Source organism: Sceloporus undulatus, chromosome 3 (assembly GCF_019175285.1).
Source record: "Sceloporus undulatus isolate JIND9_A2432 ecotype Alabama chromosome 3, SceUnd_v1.1, whole genome shotgun sequence".
NCBI classification, from domain to species: Eukaryota; Metazoa; Chordata; class Lepidosauria; order Squamata; family Phrynosomatidae; genus Sceloporus; species Sceloporus undulatus.
The window spans coordinates 83581269-83598837 of NC_056524.1; the positions used below are offsets into that span (position 1 = coordinate 83581269).

Below are 17569 nucleotides of genomic sequence, written 5' to 3' on the forward strand. Positions count from 1 at the left end.
AACTGACAACAGAGTAAAAAGAAGAATTCTAGCTGAAACAGAGGGAGAGAAAGGAAATAGACAACTCCGTTTGCTCTGCATAGAAGCCAGCTCCATCCATTTTTCTCTCTCCCTCAGTTGTTATTCAGCAACAACAATTGTACCAAGCTACAACAATAGCAAAGAAGGACCACTCAGCTGATAGCCCAATTGTCTCTCCTCTCCTTTAACTGATATGGTAACTGCAATAACTAATACCAGCTCACCCCACTACGTCTTCCCTCCCCATTCCCATTCCTGTATGACATGACTTTAGATTGTAAAACAGAGGTCAGGGGAAAAACTGGAAGTCTTTTCAGCTGAGGAGTGAAAAAAGATGTATGCCATTAAATCTGAAGCAAGAAATTATGTGGCCCCTCCAGTTGCAGCCAATGTAAAGACTGTTGGGAATTGCAGTCCAACAACTTCTAGACAGCCACATGATTGCCACCCTTCCCTTAAATCAAGAGTGGGAAACTTCTTTCAGCTGAAATCATTCAAAGCTTATTCTGTGGAAGTAATGTCAGCAAAAAAAAAAAAAGCCATATTTAGTTATCACTTTAAATTCAATAATGTCTCCTCCAACTACAGAAACACTTAAGAGCAAGGGCAGGCTACCGTGGCTTTTCCAGATATTGTTGGAAAGTAAATCCCAGCATCATCTACTATTGGCTACAATAGTAGATGATGCTTGCTGTCTAATGCTTTGTTAAACTACTTCCCAGACAAATTGTGATTATGAGATCACCAATATTTCCTTCATAGCTAAGCTGCCTGAATAAATAGCTTCTGTGAAACTACAGATATTTTAGATTAGACAATTGGAGTCTTTCTGGGCTAGTTTCAAAAAACACTGTCTTGGTTACACTGACAGAACAACTACTGGGTCATGGTCTTCTAGACAGAGCAGCAGATCAGAGCTGTTTCAGTGGTGCCCTTTAAATATGGATAGCTGATTCCAGAAATGGTCCTTGGAAGACTACTACCTAGTTCCACTTCCATCTCGCCCATCTTTTCTCTCTCTCCCTTCTTCTGTCTGTGCATATGCGTGTGTATCTATATCTATATCTAGACATTTACTACTACTGTAGTAAAGTATTAACTTCTTGTTGTTGTGTGCCTTCAAGTTGTTTTTGACTTATGATGACTCTAAGGCAAACCTATCATTGGGTTTTCTGAGGCTGAGAGTGTATGACAGTGGGTTTCCATGGCCAAGCAGGGATTTGAACCCTGGTCTCCAGAGTCATAGTCCAATGCTAAAGTATCAACTTACGAAGATAATTTGTCAATATAGTTTGTTCTTTATGCTGAGAAGCAATTAAAAATCAAATTCACAAGAGAGATTTTCTGAAAGCCAGACATAATACCAAACAGTTATGTCTGAAGTCCTTTTATTCCTGAACACAAAGGGATCATGTAGCATCTTTGAGACTGTGTGAAAGAGATTGTAGCATAAACATTCTTAGACTTTATCTACTTCTTCACATGCATCTACAGAAACAGACCAAGCTTACAAAAGCTTACGCTACTTCTTTCCGTTAGCCTCAAAGGTTCTACAAGATCCGTTTGCATACTGATATTCCAGACTAACATGGCTATGCCTCTGACATCTATTCCTCAGTGTCAGATAATAGGCAAGACCAAAAAAATTATCGTCACCATCTTATCCATGCATTTAAAAAAAACAACAGAAAAACATTAGTCTAGATGGGACTTTTGGTTTCATTCATCAAGTACAGTGGTACCTCGGGATACGAAATACCCAGGTTACGAAATTTTCAGGATACGAAAAAATCCCATAGGGAATTATTGTTTCGGGTTACGAATGTTTTTTCGGGTTACGAAAAAACTTTTGGTGCTTTTTTCGGCTTTTTCGCACGGAATCGCGGCTTTTCCCCATTAGCGCCTATGGCAATTCGGCTTACGAAGGCTTTTCGGGTTACGAAAGCGGCCGCGTTACGAATTAATTTCGTAACCCGAGGCACCACTGTAATGATATTAGCAATAGCAATATAGAAAGCTATCAACATATAAACAATTTCAGTTAAAGTACTTGGAATTTTTGGTATAATCTCCATTTTATTTCACTGCACACAAACTGCAACAAGCTAAAACAACAGCATCAAACTACCACAAAGCAAAACATTCTTAGGGAACAATGAATTTTCACAGTATAGTCTAACGTTATTTAGCGAATAAAGGTTAATAATTCTCATACATGAAGAATCATAGCCCCCTTCAAATAATACAAAGGGTGTGCAAAGGAAAAACATTTTAAGGCTTTCTTGAATGCTGAATGTTTGCTTTAAAAGTATGTTCAAAAACACATAGATCAAACATACTTGCTCTTCCTGTACTTAAACACTTTCTTTACAGTACAAAAATATACCACAGGAATACGTTGTCTAGTAAAAACAGCATTGCTGTGTGAGAACACACACAAACACTACAAAACAAGATGAGTACTTCTAGTCAATCTCAAGTACTTTATATTCAAGAGTACTTTATGTTAAACAAATAAGTTTTTCCCTTAAAGGATAAATACTTCAATTAATGTAAAGTCATTTGAGAAATTACATATTAGCCTTTGGGTTTTTTCCACTTACATGGGAATAAACTGGGTGGCTACAGTTCATTTTAAAAAAGAGAGAAATATCAATGGATATCAATGTTTAAATGGAGAATGTATGCCATTCTGTCATGAGAACCAGTTATAGAAACTATGAAGTGTACATGCTGGATAGAGATCATCCACTTATAGCCATGCACTTCAGAACAAACTACTCTAAACCATACATATTTCACTGAAAGCTCAGGGTAACACTTCAAAAATGAACCAGCTAAACAAACTTCCAGTAGCACTTGACAGAGCTACACCTATTCTTCCCATTTCCAAAGCAGTACAGAATTAATTACAAGTTCTATGGATCTATTGTAAGTATAATAGACTAAAGAGCTATCAGAGACACATTTATTGTAAAAGCACAATCCCAAGAGTGTCTACTAGAGGGCCAAAACGATTAACACAAATGCTTTGTCAGATCAAAGATAAAACCTGCACAACCCAATTGAGGGATGAATTAGAACAGTGGGTTATCTTTCAAATTAACCAGGGCAGTTAGTGAAGAAAATTTCATGAAAGTGTAATTCTTAGCCTTTGTGAATCCACACAGCAGGCATTCTGCCAGCTGACAAGATGATGAAATTTTCATGCTAAAAAAGCCTTCTTCATTCCCCAATTTAGATTAGCTAGTATTTCACTCTTTTTTCTATTTGTTCTCCTCTAGAAATTGTTTAAAACCTAGATCACTCTTTCAAAAGAATAATGTAAGAAAAGAAAGAAAGAAAGAATAAAATCTTAGGATGTCAGCCTTTTAAAAAACTTAATATGTGTGTAGATAAAAATGAATAGTTAAAATTATTCAAAACGACACTGGGAATATTAAGGAATTTATCATTAGAGAAGACAGACAGTCCCATGAAATTAGAGGCTTTATTGTTTAAATGGAATATGATTGCTAAAATGGGGGTGTGGACAGAAAGAGAAAGAGATTTACAAATATATTCAATCTTGACAATTTTCACCTACATCATGATATTGCATGCTATGGTTTCACTTCAGACATTTGGAGAAAAAGAGGAACAAAAAAGCAATCTTAACATTCATCTGTCAACCCAACAGCAGTCATGTTACCTTAGTCTGCTTGAAGTCAAGAAAGAAAGATGTGGCATCACAGTCGTAGACCTTTGAACATGTGAATAAACAGCTGATAGCAGGCCTTCCACTAAAAATGTTTTTATTGTCTAGTCTTTTGCACTTAGGACTGGAGCATGGCTTTGGGGTAGCTTTCGGCCTCTTAGGACGCATGTATCATTTAAAAAGCATACCTCCAAAGTGACCCAAAGCAGCTTTACTTTGGCCTGTCTATTCGGGCCCTATATTAAGATACTAGTAATAATGCTTCCATCGTCTTCTCTTATTTCTGGGCTTGAGGCATGCCAAGCCAAGCATGTATGGCTGGATTCCATGCTTGGGTTGCAAACAAGACAGCCCAGTGTTCAGACTCCAAGCAGGTGTCGGTACTGAGACCGGAGGATGGAGGTTGTTGCAACCTTTCAGAAAGCTCTTCACAAGAGGGTCCCTGAAAAAAGAAGGCCTGCCATCAAATTGATAGTGGGAACAGATGGCAGAAAGATAATACTTGATGGAGGTGAGGCACAGCCCCTAATCCAGAAGTGTCATCAAGAACTCCAGCACCACTGATGTTGGCACCTGGAATGGAGAGAGGTCTCTCGGAGAGAGAAAATCAGCAAATTTCTTCCATTTGGAAGCGTAGGTTCTTTTGGTAGCTGGCTTTTGGGCAGCCAGGATCACCATCCGTGCCAAAGGAGGACGCGAGTCTAGGAACGGAGCCTCCACACCACCATCGGTAGGTTGTCGATGTCCGGATGACGAACCTGGCCGTCCTGGAGAGTGAGGAGATCTGGAGAAACTCAAGATGGAGAAAGTCTTTCCGGGAAAGGTGAAGCAGGGACGGAAACCATGCTTGCTTTGGCCAAGAGGTGATCAGGATGGCATCCAAGCGGTCTCTTTGTCATCTTGGACACCACCCTAGTGATCAGTGGGAACGGAGGAAAGGTGTAAAGCATCTCTCCTGACCAAGTGAAGATGAACGCGTCTCCGAGGCAGTTGTCGTTGCGCGATCGGGAGCGGAACTGGGGACAGTGGATGTTGAGAGCAGTCACAAAGAGTCGATCTGCGGGGTTCCCCACCAACTGAAGAGGTCGTCAACCGTCTTGGGATGGAGTATCCACTTGTGGCAAGCGGTGGAAGACCTGCTGAGCTAGTCAGCCAAGCCGTTTTCTTCTCCTGGCAAGTGGATTGCTTGGAGCAGAATCCTTCTCGGAATGCACCACTCCCAGATGCGGAACGTGATGTCGAGCAAGGTCTGTGACCTGGTGCCTCCTTGTTTGTTGAGGTAGTACATAACTGTGGTGTTGCCTGTCAGAAGAAGTACTGCCTTGTTGGACAAATTTGTCTCAAAGGCTCTCAGGGCCTTTTCCATAGCAAGCATCTCGAGAGCATTGATGTGGAGAGCTTGTTCGTCCAGGGACTACTTGTCTAATGAAGAGGCCTGAGGTGTGGGCTCCCCAACCTTCCATGGATGCATCGGTGGTTAGGGTGACCTGAGGCTGAGGAGGAGAAAAAGGCATGCTGAAGCAAATGTTTTGCAAGTCAAGCCACCAGCGGAGCAAGCAGGAAACTGGCCTCAGGACTGTGATCCACTTGGATGGTGGGGTGGGTGGTCCGTCACTGCATTGAAGGCTGACAGGAACCATGACTGGAAGAGCCGAAAACACAGCCTTGCCTATGGAGTCGTGAATATCGTGGAGGCCAAGTGTCCCAGGGTTATTTGAACATCACTGGCCCTCACTCGTCTGTGAGCGAGACAAGTCCTGACCACAGCACAAAGAACTTGGAAACTATCTTGAGGGAGATAGGCGACGCAGTCTTTGGAGTCGAGGACGGTACTGATGAACCTGATCTGCTTGACTGGAGTGAGATGTGACTTCTCTAAGTTCACCACAAGAGGAGCGACAAGGCCAAGTCGACGTCTCTCTGGAATTCGTCCTCGGAGGGGGCCGGGGGGGAGCCAGTCGTCCAAGTACGGGAATACCTTGGAACCTCGTTGGTGAAGATAAGCCTCCACTGGAGCCATGCACTTGGTGAAGACTCTTGGAGCTGTGGAGAGGCCGAAGGGAAGGACGTTGTAATGGTACATGTCAGGACCGACGGCAAAGGACAGGAATGTCCGGTGACTCTCTCGAATCCCCAGGTCGATCATCGCGAACCACAGGCCCTGGTGTAATAAGGGCAAAACAGAGGCAAGAGTTACCATGTGGAATTGACAGAAGGCCAAATAAGAGTTCAGGAGTCGCAGATCTAAAATGGGTCTAAGGCCACCATCGGTCTTGTGGACCATAAAATATCTAGAGAAAAAACATCTGGGGGCTTGTAAAGGGTCCAGAGGTGAAATAGCGCCTTTTGTCAAAAGAGAGCGTACTTCATCGACAAAGGTGTCTGAGGGGTGGTGGTGGAAACAACAGCACCAGTTGGGAGGAGCTGTTCAAATTCGAGGGCATAACCCCTACAGACGATGTCAACGACCCAATATTCAGAAGTCACAGTGGTCCCGGTGACAGAGAAGGGCCTCAGAATGTCAGGAAAGGAGGAGCTGGAGGAGACGCCGGTGCACGCAGCAACCCTTCAGGATCTCTTCTTGCCCTGGTCGGTATCCTGTTTGCGGTAGTTCTTTTGGTACCGAGCAGGGGGCTGGTGGCAGCCAGAAGAAGAAGACTTGGACAGGTAGCGCTGCCTCTCGTGCTCCTGTTGCTGATATTGGTGGTCTTGTTGAAAGGGCCACACCACTGACGCTGACCTCCAAAACGCTTCCGAAAAGAGGGTTGAGAAGGCGTGGACACACTGTGTTTCTTGGCAGCCGCCTTCATACGGTATTTGAAGTTGAGGAGCTCATCCATCTCCCGATTGAACAGGCCTGCGTCGTTGAATGGCATGTCCTCAATGGTGGCCTTTGCATTCGGGTTCAGATCCGAGGAACGAAGCCAAGCGTGCCTTCTTAAAGCAAAACTTGGCTGAGCAATCAGTGTAGTGTCGGGCTGAAGTATAAGCCAGCTCCCAATAGAGTGAGCCTCGTCTCTAATCTCCGTCAGGATGGCCTGAGTGTCATCTGGGACGTCTGGAATGATAGGGGAGATCCTTTCCATCAGACACTGCATATACGCTCCCATACAGGCATTGTACTTTACTACTTTGAGCCCAAGAACAGAGGAAGCATAGGATTTCTTAGCCAGGCCATCAACTTTCTTCGCCTCCGGGTCAGCAGGCGATGTGGAAGTCTTCAGCGTGAAGGACTGCTGAGACCCTTCAACAATAGCAGAGTTCTGCTTGGGATGGGCAAACAACCAAGAAGATTGGTATGGAGAAATCCTATACAAGGTCCGTTCCAGACTCCCCCGCGTAAGGTGAATTCCGCCTATGCTCGAGCCCCATTGATTTGAATGGGACGTGCCACCCCTTGCGCCCTGCGGCTTGAGAGCGTACACTCAAGTCCGCGTATAACGTGGGCGCACTGTACCAATGAATATTACCTTATATACCTTACCCTATAAGTTGACCACACATATAAATCGAGGGCAGGATTTTGGTACTAAAATTAAGGATTTTGATCTAATCCGTGGATTAAGTTGAGGGTAAAATTTAGAGACAGGTAACAAAAGATATAAAAGATGAAGCTAAGGAAAATAATGCCAAAGAACTTAAAAGTTCTGGCAGGCATAATTGTTTGTGCTTTTCCAACCCAAGCATTCAAAAAGGTCAAATGTGAAGCTATAGTGGACAAAGTAGAAAGGGTTGGTGCTTCTTTTAGGTGCTCCTGGGATAGACTAAGCTCTCGCCTTTTGCATCATATTCACATTTTTGTATCAATCCATAATCAATAATATCTATACAGTAATCTATAACACAGTCTATACTATCTAGTCTATATTATAAACTTTCTTATCTTTTAATTATTTTAGTCCTAACACAAATGTCACAGAACATAGTTACATGGAATTTAGTTATGTAGAATTTAGTTATAAAGAATATAGTTATAATTTATAAAACTGGTAAAACAGTATTTACCATAGGGAAAGGAAGTTAAAAGGGGGTTGGAGGGATAATGTTAGGTTTCTTGGCAAAATTTGTTCAGAGATTTGCCATTGCCCTCTCCTAAGACTGAAAGCATGTGACTTGCCCAACATCATCCAGTGGGTTTCATGGCTGAGCTGGGAATTGAACCCTGGTCTCCAGAGTCGTAGCCCAACACTCAAACCACTATGCTACACTGGCTAATTACCTATAATACAATACTTCTAAACTTTATCTTACTCTTTGAAGATCCAGAGGATATACTGAAAATAGCCATGTCTCTTCAGTTGACATCATGTGTCACTGTGTTTCCAGGAGCGGAACAAAGCTGAAGTCTCTCATACTGGATTCAAATTTAAGCATATTGCCATTAACACTTGTTGAATGTCGATTACATCAGCTTCATTTAAGCTATCCAAATTCCTCAAATATTTTTCCCTTTGCATTTAGAATTATAGAATCATAGAGTTAGAAGAGTCCACATGGGCCATCCAGTCCAACACCCTGCTATGCAGGAACTCTCAATCAAAGCATTCCCGACAGATGGCCATCCAGCCTCTGCTCAAAGACCTCCAAGGAAGGAGACTCCACCACTCTCCGAGGGAGTGTGTTCCACTGTCGAACAGCCCTTACTGTCAGGAAGTTCCTCCTAATGTTGAGGTGGAATCTCTTTTCTTGTACAGTAGCTTGCATCCATTGTTCCAGATCCTGTTCTCTGGAACAGCAGAATACAAGCTTGCTCCCTCCTCAACATGACATCCTTTCAAATATTTAAACAGGGCTATGATATCACCTCTTAATCTTCTCTTTTCCAGGCTACACATACCCAGCTCCCTAAGTCATTCCTCATAGGGCATGGTTTCCAGACCCTTCACCATTTTAGTCACCCTCCTTTTGGACATGCTTGTTTCTCAACATCCTTTTTGAATTGTGATGCCCAGAACAGGCCACAACATTCAAGATGGGGCCTGACCAAAGCAGAATACAGTGGCACTGTTACTTCACTATACTTCTATTAATGCAGCCTAAAATTGCATTGGTCTTTTTAGCTGTCTCATCACACTGTTGACTCATGTTCAACTTGTGGTCTACTTGGATTCCTAGATCCCTTTCACATGTAGTCTCGTTCAGCCAGGTGTCCCCCATCCTATATCTGGGCATTTCATTTTTCCGCCCTAAGTGCAGTACCTTACATTTCTGTGTTGAATATCATTTTGTTAGCTTTGGCCAAGCTTTCCAGTTTATTGAGGTCATTTTCAATTTTGATCCTGTCCTTTGGTGTGTTAGCTATGCCTCCTAATTTGGTGTCATCTGCAAATTTAATAAGTATGCCCCCAATTTTGTCCTACAAGTCACTGATTAAGGCGCCTTACAGACGGGCCTAAGCAGCGCCGTCATTGCGCCAGGAATACGCGCGAGGGGCGGCGCTTCCAGACGCGCCTTGCCCCTCGTGCGTATTCCGTATGGCAAGATGGCGGCCCCCTATACAGACGGGCGCGGCCATCTTGACGTAACGGACGCATAGCGTCCGGACGTCTAAACCCGGAAGAGACGTCGTGAGTGCGTGCTTTGGCACTTGCGACGTCTCTTCCGGGTTGCCGGAAGGAGCACGATTTTCGCGCTCCTTTTTTACAGCGCGGGGGAGTCGCACGGTTTGGCTGCAGCGGCTTCCCCGCGCTGCAACCGGCAGAGGCCCAAGACCGCCCCTTTTGGGCGGTCTATAACGGGCAAAAGATATTGAATAGCACTGGACCCAGATCAGAGCCCTGTAGGACCCCACTGGTCACTTCTCTCCAGGATGAAAAGGAACCATTTTTGAGCACCCTTTGCGTTCGGCCAGACAACCAATTACAAATCCATGTAACAATTACTTAGTCTAGCCCACATTTTTAAGCTTGTTTGCAAGAATGTCATGGAGGATCTTGTCAAAGACCTTACTGAAATCAAGTTATGCTATATCCATAGCATTCCCTTCATCTATCAAGCTGGTAATTTTATCAAAAAAAGAGATCAGATTTGTCTGGCATGATGTGTTTCTCTGAAACCATGTTGACTTTTTGTGATTATGGTATTGTCTTCTAGATGTTTCCAAACTCTCTGTTTAATGATCTACTCTAGAATCTTTCCTGGCATTGATGTCCGACTAACTGGACCTATGTAGTTCTATATAAACCATGTACAGCTGTGGTGTTTGTCCAAAGCATTTGGATGTTGAATCTTCTTTATATCATCTAATATGTAATATTAGCCAATACTGAATACATCAATGAAAATGCATTAAACATAGCTAAACAGGCAAAGTACATTTCTGAACTAGGAATTTTAATCATCTATTTAAAAAGAAAACCCAGGGTGGTTTTGGTACACATAATACTTTGGATACTGCTGCTTCCCAATGATATTACATAGAATCATAGAGTTGGAAGAGACCGCACGGGCCATCCAGTCCAACCCCCTGCTATGCAGGAAATCCAAATCAAAGCATCCCCAGCAGACGGCCATCTAGCCTCTGCTTAAAGACCTCCAAGGAAGGAGACTCCACTACACTCCAAGGGAGTGTGTTCCACTGTCGAACAGCCCTTACTGTCAGGAAATTCTTCCTAATGTTGAGGTGGAATCTCTTTTCCTGTAGCTTGCATCCATTGTTCCGGGTCCTGTTCACTGGAGCAGCAGAAAACAAGCTTGCTCCCTCCTCAATATGACATCCTTTCAAATATTTAAACAGGGCTATCATATCACCTCTTAACCTTCTCTTCTCCAGGCTAAACATCCCCAGCTCCCTAAGTCGTTCCTCATAGGGCAAGGTTTCCAGACCATTCACCATTTTAGTTGCCCTCCTCTGGACACGCTCCAGTTTCTCAACATCCTTTTTAAATTGTGGTGCCCAGAACTGGACACAATATTCCAGGTGGGGCCTGAACAGAGCAGAATACAGTGGCACTATTACTTCTCTTGATCTAGACACTATACTTTTATTGATGCAGCCTAAAATTGCATTGGCCTTTTTAGCTGCCGCATTGCACTGTTCACTCATGTTCAACTTGGACTCCCAGATCCCTTTCACATGTAGTTTCATTCAGCCAGGTGTCCCCCATCCTATATCTGTGCATTTCATTTTTCTGCCCTAAGTGCAGTACCTTACATTTCTCTGTGTTGAATTTCATTTTGTTTGCTTTGGCCCAGCTTTCTAGTCTATCCAGGTAATTTTGAATGTTGATCCTGTCCTCTGGAGTATTAGCTATTTCTCCTTATTTGGTGTCATCTCTAAATTTGATAAGTATGCTCCCAATTCTGTCACCCAGGTCATTGATAAAGATGTTGAATAACACTGGGCCCAGGACAGAGCCCTATGGGACCCCACTAGTCACTTCTCTCCAGGCTGAAAAAGAGCCATTGTTGAGCACCCTTTGGGTTCAGCCGGTCAACCAATTACAGATCCATTTAACAGTTACTTTGTCTAGCCCACATTTTACAAGCTTGTATGCAAGAATGTCATGGGAAACCTTGTCAAAGGCCTTACTGAAATCAAGATATACTATAGTCACAGCATTCCCTTCATCTACCAAGCTGGTAATTTTATCAAAGAAAGAGATTAGATTTGTCTGGCATGACTTGTTTCTCTGAAACCCGTGTTGACTTTTTGTGATTATGACATTGCCTTCTAGATGTTCACAGACTCTCTGTTTAATGATCTGCTCCAGAATCTTTCCTGGTACTGATGTCAGACTAACTGGATGATAATTGTTGGGATCCTCTTTTCCCCCCTTTTTGAAGATGGGGACAACGTTTGCCCTCCTCCAGTCTGCTGGGATTTCTCCTGTTTTCCTGGAGTTTTCAAATATGATTGCCAATGGCTCCGATATTACATTTGCTAGTTCTTTTAGTACCCTTGGATGTAGTTCATCTGGTCCTGGAGACTTAAATTCATTTAGATTAACAAGGTATTCCTCTACTATCTCTTTACTTATTCTGTGCTGAAATTCCCCTATTCTGTCCTCTGCTCCATTATCCTCAGGTTGAGCACCCTTTGCCTTTTCTGAGAAGACTGAGGCAAAGAAGGTGTTGAGTACTTCTGCCTTTTCTCTGTCCCCTGTTAGCATTTTGCCATCTTCTCCACGCAGTGGCCCTACCATTTCCTTCTTCTTCCTTTTGCTCCGGACGTATCCAAAAAAGCCCTTTTTATTCTTTTTAACCTCTCTAGCAAGCCTGAGTTCATTCTGCGCTTTAGCTTTTCTGACTTTACCCCTACAAATGCCTGCTATTTTTTTTAATTCCTTTTTTGGGATTTCCTCCTTTTTCCATTTCTTATACATGTTACGTTTCAAACTTAGCTTGGTTGAAAGTTCCTTAGTCATCCATCCTGGTTTCTTGAGACACCTCCCATTTTTCTTTCTCACTGGAACTGTTTGAAATTGTGCCTTCAGTATCTCTCTTTTGAGAAACTCCCATCCGTCCTGAACTCCCTTATATTTTAGTATTTCTGACCACGGGATCACCCTCAATACTTCTCTAAGTTTACTGAAATCCGCTCTCCTAAAGTCTAGAATGCATGTTTGACTATGCCTGGCTTCTCCTTTCCATTGTATAACAAACTCCAGGAGAACATGGTCACTTCCACCTAATGATCCCACCACTTGCACCCCATTAACCAAGTCATCCTTGTTGGTTAGGATCAGATCCAAAATAGCTGACCCCCTTGTTGCCTCTTCCACCTTTTGGACAATGAAATAAGTCTTCCAGGCAAGTGAGGAATGTGCAAGAGCTTGAGGATTTGGCTGAGTTTGACTTCCAGCAAATATCAGGATAGTTGAAGCCGCCCATCACTACTACATCTCTCTTTTCTGACTGTGTGGTCATCTGTTCTAGAACAGGATAAAACCTTCAGATATTTCATTTTTAGAATATTTCTACTTGGATAAAAGAAGCTGCATTGCACTATGACAGAAATGTTAAGCACTATAATTGTTTTCTCTGCCATTATCTAAGATTCAAACTAGATTACTGAGATTATTTTCAGTATATGAAATGAAATTATTACAGTCAAAGACCAGCATAAAAATAATACATTAAAAACAATAAAGTAAAGTAAAAATATTTTCAGTATAATATTTATTGATCTGAAAGAATGTAACAGTTGAGATGCCATTGTCAGAGAATACACTAGTCTCTGCATCAACCAGGGCACCCAAGCAACCAGAAGTTTCCTCATTGATCAATGAAGAGTGTTGAGACCACAGATACATCAACTACCTCTATTTTCTTAGACAAAGCACATTATAACTTTTAAACTATAAAAAGTATAAATTTCAAATATCAAACCTTGATTTTCCATTTTTTATAAAGGACACCATTTTGCTAAGTCCCATTTATATTTAATGGGACTTGAGCATCGACGGATTTTGCTATCCACGGGAGACCTTGGAACCAAACCCCAGTGTATAACAAGGGCTCACTGTAACTAATGCCCACGTTTGCTTTTTCCCCCTCTTCCTTCTTAACTCCTTTTCTTTTTCTTGTCTGTCCTCAAAGGCAGAAATTGTCTATCTAAGGAGCCCTGGTGGCGCAGTGGTGAAATGCTTGTACTGCAGCCATTCACTCAAAACCACAAGGTTGCGAGTTCAAGACCAGCAAAAGGGCCCAAGTTCGACTCAGGCTTGCATCCTTCCGAGGTCGCTAAAATGAGTACCCAGACTGTTGGGGGAAAATTAGCTTACTTGCTAACTAGCTTACTTGCTGTTCACCACTATGATCTTTGGAATAGCAGTATATAAATAAAACAAATTATTAATTATTATTAATCATTTTTTAAAAATTCACAAATCTGACTGTGTACTAGCATCGAATTTATCTAATGGAAATATTTAAGTTATTCCTTGCAATGAGAAAATCACACTGAAAATAAGAAATGCCTTTTGCAAGTGAAGCACAGAAAGAAGGTTCACATATAAAACACTTAGGCCTACTTTAGATGTCACAATTTTAGTCTATTTGTCACTATCACTCTCTTTCACCTGATATCTGTGAAGATGTCCTGTTTTCTTAAACAACAACTTCGTGTGAAGTCCAATTTGGGATCCTGGTTTCATATCCTGGTTTGAAATAAGGTCCTTAAAACAGTTTCCTGGTTCAGACATCATGAGAAGCTACATTTAAAAAAGCAAGTTATCTGTCCAATTCAGGAATGATAGAAAAAATGCAGATAAAAATAGGCAAATGACTGGGTGCCAAATCAGTAAACCTCTCTTTTATCAGACCAAGATCATGACAACTGAATTGTCCCATATGGTCAGAGATATAACAACTAGGAAAGAAAAACCCTTGTTCAGATAAGTAACTAAACATAACTTAAAGAACAAAGTTACTCACGGCATAATATTTTCTAATGTAACTTCTTATATCCAACATTAGTTTGTTGTTCATCAGCATTAAGTACTTTGAAGGTGATTCATTACATTCTTTTTTGCTACAGTGGAACAGGCTGGCTTCAATCATTAGGCCCTACAGATTTAAATGTAAAAGAAAAAAAATCAGGTTAAAAATGCAGCTGGCTTTATGTATGCACAGTTTGTTTAATTAATTTACATCCCACCTTTCCTCTTGTACAGTATCCAAGACAGCATACACCCAATTAAAAATGGGATACAGCCAAAAAATGATTTGTACAAATGTTTAAAAACATTTAAACAACAATTCTGTTTAAAAACAAAAGTCTGAAGAAGGCCATCAGACTTTTTTTTTAACCTTTAATATTTTTTGTGTTTTAACTAGAGGGGATAAAAAAATTACCAGGATGAATAGACTGAAAGCTACTGAAAGATTTGCAAATGAACAAGAATTTTTCAATGTCTATACATAGATAAAATTAAACTACATAAATTTTCTATAATAAAGAAATGCACTACAAAATAGCAGAGAATTTCATTTCCCCCGCCTGCTTTCTATTACTGCTTTAAAATCTGTACTTTTGTGATCTAAACCAACTACTCCCGCACTAACAACATTAAGCAATTCCAGGTGGAAGAGATTGCAGAGCTTGACATCCGCTCTTCTTACACTTAGCCCATCTGTAAGTTGTCAAGCCTCCATGCAATTAACTATCTTATTTACAGCTGTAATGAAACAAAGTCAAGGATTTACCAAGTATGGCTGATCTGTGTCTGCCTTTTCCTCTCACTTGCTTCCAGCAACTGCTTTGTTTTGATTCAAAGAACATGGAACATCTGCTGTTTGTCCAAATTAACTTTAAATAATTACTTTTAATTTAGATAAAGAATTTATTTGCTTTAACTTTCAAGGTTTTCACTGCTCTGCAGCCTGCTAATTTGCCAATAACTAGTACATGCATAACATTGCAATAGAGTTAAATAGTTGGCTCAATTTCAAGTTCTGATCCAAGGTCACAGATAAATTTTTTGGCAGCACTTCCTAACAGGAATGTACTCGATGACTTTTTATGTCTGATGTACAAAGACAGAAGGAAAGATAACACAGAAGTACTTCTATATAAAAGAGGGATGTTAAACTACAAAATAGACACTTATTTTTTAAAACGTTCTCTTCCAATTAATTTAATTCAGGGTAACTAAATGTCACTGCGCAGGCTATCTTAAATGCATTGTTCTCAGATGATAAATATGTGGAAAATTCAGGAAAATCCAAAGCTAGTAAGACCAAAAACAGTGACAAGTTCATCCTGAGAAAAATATGCAAAAATTGATCTATCATCAATGTATAAATGTCTCTTATAAAATCATAATTTGAAATGGTTTTTCTGCCTGCCTGCAGCTTTTCTTAATCAGACAATCTGTTCTCAAAACAAACACCAAAATACTAACCGAACCATTAACGACACTGTCATAAATATTTTCTGTTCCACATTTTGGACAGGAAAACCTGAATCTTTCACAGGCTTTATATTTCTCTTCATCAGTGAGCTGAACTGGACCACCAAGCAAATCATCATTCTCCTCATCTTTATGATAATGGTGATAGACTTTGAACTGTGAGGGATCCAGTCCTATTAATAAGAAATATAAATTCAAAATCCAAAGAAAGCAATTCTTGTGAGGTGACACATCAGTTTCAAATGAGAATTGCAAAACCCAAAGTAAAATTGAACCCTGAGGAAGATATACTTTAAAAAAAATCCATTTCCCCATTTTTAACCTAAGATGAAGATCTGAGTAACATGAAGAAATTACTTATCTTTTCACTCAAAATTGCTTTATAAATAAAACAAGCACAATGCATTATCTATCATGGGGAGTATGCAATAGAACATTTTGTTTATGAGATACTACTCCTAGAGAACAGCTTTATTGCTATTTTCTTAAAGTTACACAGAGAATATCTGAATAAAATTGTGCATCTTTATTAGGGAACTCTTTAAGCCAGAATGGCATCATTAAAATGAAAGAGAGGATATAAAAACCACATTAAAAGAAACCTGGTTGTACTGCTATTACCCACTCCTTCAAAACTGTACACAACTGCCAACTCAGACTTCAATGCAGTGGTCGATTTCATTTTGGCTCAGTGGTTAACAGCATGTAGTTTCAATCTAATGCTGTCGTTAAAATTCAGCAGCAGCATTTAAAAAATCAGAATTGGAGACAGAAAGCACTTCTGGTTACCAGAACCCAGAAAGTTTAAGAAATATGAGCAACTCAAGCAGAAATTGTACCCCCGCCCCCAATTATTTATTATTATACTAATGTGTTTTGTATTTAGAGATGTATTTTAAGCAGCAGGTTACATCAAAAATGTCAAATAAAGGTGACTAATTTAATGGGAAAATCATAAAGAAAAAGAATTTGGTTGACTGTCATTAAAATTATTATGCAACACAAACAATTTCTAGAGCAGAAAAAAAAGCCTTTTGTGCATACTCATCTCAAGACAGATAAGTAACAAATTTTATTTAAACCTTTCCAATTTAACAATAAGGGAGCTGAATTTATAATTCTCCATGAGCAACACAATGTATGTAAAGAACAAGAACACAGCATATAATTACTCATTAAATGAGATATCTATTTTGGCTTACACATTTACTTTAGTGAGAATACTGGGTTTTAATCATATTAACTTCTAAACTTTGCAAAATTTGAGATTGTTGAAACAACATCTCAGCATATATACATATATATATATATAATCTTTGAACATTCTCTTAGAACTACTCCATACATTCATTATTATTGCAAGCCACGTACTGTCTTTGCCCGAGAGATCCAAAAGTACTCTGTAGACATACCAGTATGACTTCTGATACTATTCTGGAGTGGTTGATGGAAAGTCTGAGAAGCGATACCCATTTTAGCTCCTCAAGGCTTAGAAGGTCATTGCCATAAAATATTATTTAATTTAGACTAATGAAAACAGTATTTTCAGAGAATGGTTAGAAATTTGAGTCATAAACTATTTATGGCAACTTACATTTTAAGAGTACAAGTTTATGAAAAAAGGTTTCTACACATATTACAGCAGAAAAGTATGAAATGAAATTATTGAAAAGCAATTTCTATCATAATATACTATATCATATTAGAGAAAAGGGGGGGAATACTCTTTTTTAGAAAGTAATTTTTAATAGTTCTCCCCCTGCCCCTGGCCTTCCTTCTATAGCTTACTTTTTTTATTCTTTGCCATTTGGAAAATATTATCTTATTTTGGTTGGAAAGGATTCCAGACTTCAGGTCTTATAGAAGTATGTCTAATTAACAATTTGTAAGCCGCTCTGATAGCCTTGGCTGAAGAGAAGGGTATAAGTAAATTATTATTATTATTATTATTATTATTATTATTATTATTATTATTATTATTATTATTATTATTATT

General features: G+C 40.2%; 1 protein-coding gene across 1 annotated transcript in view; it reads right to left on the reverse strand.

Moving 5' to 3' along the window:
* Positions 1-17569, reverse strand: part of POLA1 (DNA polymerase alpha 1, catalytic subunit) — a 353950-nt gene that overhangs the window by 183606 nt on the left and 152775 nt on the right. Inside the window, 2 exon segments of the mRNA XM_042458289.1 lie at positions 14096-14227; positions 15565-15746. Coding sequence (XP_042314223.1) covers positions 14096-14227; positions 15565-15746 — 314 coding nt within the window.